This window comes from Petaurus breviceps, unplaced genomic scaffold (assembly GCF_028583685.1).
Source record: "Petaurus breviceps papuanus isolate PSGF00001 unplaced genomic scaffold, PetGlider_PUasm1.0 90919, whole genome shotgun sequence".
Taxonomy (NCBI): domain Eukaryota; kingdom Metazoa; phylum Chordata; class Mammalia; order Diprotodontia; family Petauridae; genus Petaurus; species Petaurus breviceps.
In genome coordinates, this window is record NW_027187378.1 from 20,363,354 (window position 1) to 20,369,353 (window position 6,000).

At 41.4% G+C, this 6,000-nt stretch overlaps 1 protein-coding gene across 1 annotated transcript in view; it reads left to right on the forward strand.

Annotated features, from left to right (window-relative positions):
* PYGB (glycogen phosphorylase B) overlaps positions 1–6,000 on the forward strand; it is a 95,798-nt gene that overhangs the window by 73,723 nt on the left and 16,075 nt on the right. The window contains exon 16 of the mRNA XM_069075540.1: positions 5,785–5,926. Within this exon, the coding sequence (XP_068931641.1) occupies positions 5,785–5,926 (142 nt within the window). The remainder of the gene's footprint in view (positions 1–5,784; positions 5,927–6,000) is intronic.

Sequence of the window (6,000 nt, forward strand, 5' to 3'; positions counted from 1 at the left end):
GTAAATTGCTCAAGGTTACACGGCCAGTTATTTCGGGGTGTGGTGCTGAGTATCAGAGCTCGGATTTGATCCAGGTCATCCCGACACTGGTGCCGGTGCTCTTACTCGCTGAGCCATCTGGCCGCCCCGAGCCACAACATCCTTTAGCCTTTACACAAACCAACACAAGATCAATATTTATTCAAAAACCTGACTCCTTGTCTGAGCATTCTCTCTTTCCCACCATCTCTCTAGCTTTGATTTCCAGCTTCCTGTGGGTTCTGCTTCACCCTTCAGTAAACTCCTCCCACCACAGGCTCCATGTGACTACATTCAGCTTGTTAGGGGGCAGAATTTATTTTCAAAGCAGGAAAGATCTTCAAACTCCCATAGGCTTATTAAGGGGCAGGGAAGATCTTCAGTTTCCCATTCCCGTTATAACTTCACATTGAATAAAAAATAAAAATAACATAGCCTTAAGCTCTTGGAGCTTATGTTGTGATGAAGAGAGAGAATGATACTGGAGGGAAATTTGAGTAATCCTTTATAAATGATTGCCATGTGACAGTCACTGTGCTTAGCCCTTTATACGTATTATGATAAGTATACAAATAGCCATCACACAAAACAGAATGTAGGTGCTGTAAGGTAGAGACAAAGTGCCATTTAGCTTTGATAGCTTACCTCTATTTAGAGGGGAAGAAGTAGACTTCATGGAGGAGGTAGCATTTGAGTGGGCTCTGGAAGGATGAGTGGGATTTCAGCAGGTGGAGACTGGTATAGAGAAAGGGCATTCTAACAAGAGGGAGTAGAAACAGAGAAAAATAGGAGGTGCATTTGGGAATGGGGGATAATAGTTAGTTGGACTGGAATGTAGAATATTTGGGTGTAGCAGGTATCAAGGGTGGATTAAAGCCTAACTGTAGAGGCTAACCAATTTTTACTCTATTCTGTAGGCCATATTAATTTGGAAGTGGTGTGCAGGATGCTTTGCAGTTGAGAGAGATTTGAGGCAGGAAGATCAATTTGAAAAGCATTGCAAGAGCCCAGATGAGACAGAGTGAGACCTTGGCGTGAGGGTAATGGTTGTGGGAGTTTTTTTAAAAGACAGAGATAAACATTAACATTTATCTTTTAAAGTTCTCAAAGTACTTTCCATATATTATGGCATTTGAACCTCTCTGTAACTCTGTTCTTATTATTTTATCCTCATTTTGCAAAGGATGAAAGGAAGGCTCAGAGCAATTAAGTGACGTGTTTCTTGTCACACAGCTAGTCAGTGTCAGAGGCTAGATTTGAACCCAAGTCTTCCTGACTCAGTAAGACCATTGCTTGATATGATAAGGTTAGTTTTGGACATATTGTATAAATGGTGGCTTTTTGTTGACTCTGTGGCCTGGGCAGCCTAACTGCCTTCTATTAATTTTTTTGTTTATTTTAATCTTACTGTCTCCCTTTCTTATCTTATCAAACTCCTAAAAGGAATTCCTGAGGTAGAAAAACAAATTGAATGAACAAATTTAAAGAAATTGTCCTTGGGGCGGCCAGGTGGCACAGCGAGTAAGAGCACCGGCTCCAGTGTAGAGAAGACCTGAAGATCGAATCCCGGGCTCAGACACTTAGCACCCACCCAGAAACACCTGGTCGTGTAACCTTGAGCAAGTTACTTAACCCCAATTGCTTAGGGGCGGCCAGGTGGCTCAGCGAGTAAGAGCACCGGCTCCAGTGTTGGGATGACCTGGAGATCGAATCCCGGGCTCAGATACTCAGCACCACACCCAGAAATAACTGGCCGTGTAACCTTGAGCAAGTTACTTAACCCCGATTGCTTAAAAAAAAAAAATTGTCCTTACCAAAGAAATGTGAGATTGGTGTTAGAGGTAAAATAGTTAAGATCAAAAAATGCTCAATATCCCCATGACTGTTTTTATGTGTTTTTAAAGTTTTACAATATGTAACACATTGAAGTATTGGATTTATTTTTCTAATAACTAGGTCTGGAGTAGTTCCATAGAAGTCATATGAACCATATGGCTAAGAAGTTTCCTCAGTTTTATCTCCACAAATACAAAGTTGTTTCTACGTGAATGTTTGTATCTAATAATCACTACACATTGGTAAGCACCCGTGGATGTGCCAGGGCTAGAGAGAAAGGCAAAAAGCCGTCTGTGCCTCGGAGGGGGTCACGGGCTAAAGTAAGTACAGACAAGCTCCCTGCAGGATAGACGGGAAATGACCAATGGAAGGGAGGCACTAGAAATAAGTCTGATTGGGAAATGCTTGGATGTAGAACCAGCATATTATGAGCTTGGAAGGAATTTCAAATAGTCACTGGTTTGTTCAGTGTTCACACTGAACTGGAACTGATAGGTTCAGAAATCTAGTACTTCAGTATTCTTTTAAGAGCCATTGCTAATTGGTTTTGGATGAGTTTGAGAAAAAGGGACCCCAAACTATACTGTCCTGGAAAAAAGAAAAAAAATGTAAGCCAGGGGGCGGAGTCAAGATGGCAGAGTAGAAGCACGACCTCCAAGCAGCTCCGACTTCCACTTTCCCTAATCCATGTAAAAAGGGGACTCTGAACAAACATTGGAGATGCAGAACACACAAAATGACACAGAGAAGGTAACCTCCTGCTGAGGACGCCCAGCAGGCCGGCAGCAAGCGGCCAGCACAGTGCTCTGGGAGCCCAGCCCAGCTCCCTGCCAAGGCTTTAGCCCCAGGGCGGGCCTGACCAGCTGCCAGCTGGAGGGACTCCAGATCAGCAGCAGCTATGGCCATTTCCAGAATTATCAACACATAGATGCTAAGGACAAAGTGAGAGGTCAGTGCAGTCTGGACTTTGGGAGTGCGTCGGCTTCTGCCCCCGGGGCAAGAAGCCGCTGAGATGCTGGCACAGCCAGGGAGTGCCACATAGCAGCTTCAGCTCCTGGCCTGCAGAGTGTAGCGGGACCAAGCAACCAGTTTGAGGGGTAATCACTCTTGCTTTAACCTGCTTGGATCTGGATTGCAATCTAGGGTGGAGGTCCTGGGGCGTGTGTCCAGCTTGCCAGAGCGTGTGGAGCCCTCAGAGAGGGCACCCATCTAATACCTCTGGCAGCTGAGAAAACTCCAGCGTTTGGGACAAAAGCTCCCCTGTCTGGTGGCAGAGTCCTACTGTGGCAAAAAGCCCAGGGTCAAGTGACTGAGGGGCGACATGACCAGGCAAAGGAAACAAAGCAGACAGAAGATTCCAACATTAGACTCCTATTTTGGGGACAAAAAGGAGCAAAGCATGGAACAGGAGGAAGACAGTGAAGTCAGAACTCCTGCACCAAAAGCTTCAAAGGAAGATACAAGCTCGTTACAGGCCACAGAGGACCTTAAGAAGCAGATAAGAGAAGTGGGGGAAAATTTGGGAAGAGAAATGAGAACAATGCAAGAAAATTACAGAATGAGAGTCAACAGCCTGACTAAGGAAAATAACACCTTAAAAAATAGACTAACTCAAATGGCAAAAGAGGCTCAAAAATCCAGTGAGGAGAAGAATGCCTTAGAGAGCCAAATTTGCCAGATGGAAAAAGAATTTCAAAAGCTCACTGAGGAGAATCATTGCTTCAGAATTAGATTGGAGCAAATGGAAGCTAATAACTTTATAAGAAATCGATGCTGTTAAACAGATCCAAACAAATGAAAGAATAGAAGGCAATGTGAAATATCTCATGGGAAAAACCACTGACCTGGAAAATAGATCCAGGAGAGATAATTTTAAAATTATTGGACTACCTGAAAGCCATGATCAAAGTAAGAACCTAGAAATCATCCTCCAGGAAGTTCTCCAAGAAAACTGCCCTGATGTTTTAGAACCAGAGGGCAAAATAGAGGTTGAAAGAATCCACCGATCACCTCCTGATAAAGATCCCAAAAAGAAAAGTCCTAGGGATATTATAGCCAGGTTCCGGAATTCCCAGATTAAGGAGACAATATTACAAGCAGCCAGGAAGAAACAATTTGAATATTGTGGAAACACAATCAGTATAACCCAGGATCTGGCAGCTTCTACACTGAGCGATTGAAGGGCTTGGAACATGATGTTCCAGAGGTCAAAGGAGCTGGGATTAAAACCAAGAGTCACCTACCCAGCAAAACTGAGTATCATGTTTCAGGGAAAAATATGGTCGGTCATTCAGTGGAATAGAGGACTTTCAAGCATTCTTGATGAAAAAAACCAGAGTTGAATCGAAAATTTCACATTCAGATACACGAAGCAAAGCATGAGAAGGTAAATAGGGAAAAGAAATCATAAGGAACTTATCAAAGTTGAACTATTAATATTCTTACATGGAAAAACAATAATTGTAACTAATGAAACTTTTGTCAGTATGAAAATAGTTGAAGGGAATAGAAATATATATATATATGTTTATATATGAGGGTATATGGGCATATAAATATATATGTAAATGTGTGTATATACATTTACAGGTATGCATAGAGGGCACAGGGCCAATTTAACAGGAAGGGATGATACTTAAAAGGTAAAATTAAGAGGAGAGAGAGGAATATAATGAGAAGAGATGGGGAGAGACAGAATGGGGTAAACTTATCTCATAAAGAAGAGGCAAGGGAAAATGGTTATAATGGAGGGGAAGAATAGGAAGGCAAAAGGGAATGGGTCAACCTTATTCTCATTGAATTTGGCTTGGGGAGGGAATGAAATACACACTAAATAGGGTATCTCACCCTACAGGAGGGTAGGGGGGAAGGGGATGAGAGGGGGGATGATGGAAGGGAGGGCAGGCTGGGGGAGAAGGAAGTTGGAAGCATCCACTTTTGAAAAGGGATGGGATCAAAGTAGAGAATAGAACAAGTGGGAGGTGGGATAGGAGGGAGGGAAATATAGTCTTTTATAATATATCTACTATGTTATTGTTTTGAATTAGCCATACATGTCCAACCTATACTGAACGGCTTATCTTCCCAGTAAGGGTGGGAGACAAGGGAGGAAGGGAATGAATCTGGAATTCAAAGTTTTAAAATCAAATACTCAAATATATACTATTATTAATACTATTTTACATGTAATTGGGAAATAAGATATACAGGCACTGGGGCATAGAGATCCACCATGTCCTACTGGAAAAGTTTTCTGAAAGGTGTATGGGAGAGAGCAGATTGGAGGAGGGATATCCTGTGGGACTGCTGTTTTGGGGCGATGTGTAGGGGAAAAATGGGGAGAAAATTTGTAACTCAAAATTTGGTGGAAATGAATGATGTAAATCAGAAGTTAATAAAGCATTTGAAAAATGAAAAAATAAAAAAAAATGTAAGGCATTTTGTTTATAATAAATGGTGCTTGTTAGTTATGTGTACCTGTAGACTTATTGGCTGTTTCCAAGTGCAAAAGTTTTGACAGCTTTAGGCTGTAAATTCGTATCATAAAAGTAATAACAGGAAATGATTCCTTGAGGGCATCCTTAATGTTTCAGTTCATTTCAATAGCAATTAATAATAACTCTCCTACAAGAGAAAATTATTAGTAAATAAGTTTGCCAAACTAGTAGTTGTATTTGTGATCTCTATGTTAGTTCACTGAGGTTTCCTGAAATAGCTTATATTATATAGCATAAGTACTATGTTTGTGTCAAAAATACAACAAAATGGGTTTAAGGGCAAATACAGCTTAATTTCCAACTGATAAATTACTAGGAAGCATTTATCCTGATAAACTAGTAATAATACTATTTTCTTATTTTTGTTTAATTCTTAAATGATCCCCTGCCTTCCATGTATTTTTATAGCTGTCTGATTTTTGTCTGTTTGTAGGCTGCTCCTGGCTATCATATGGCTAAGATGATCATCAAGCTGGTTACCTCCATTGGTGATGTCGTCAATCAGGATCCAGTTGTAGGAGACAGGCTTAAAGTGATCTTCTTAGAGAATTATCGAGTGTCCTTTGCGGAAAAAGGTAGAACTTGGAAATCTTCACTTGAAATGTGTGTGTGTGTGTGTGTGTGTGTGTGTGTGTGTGTGTGTGTGTGT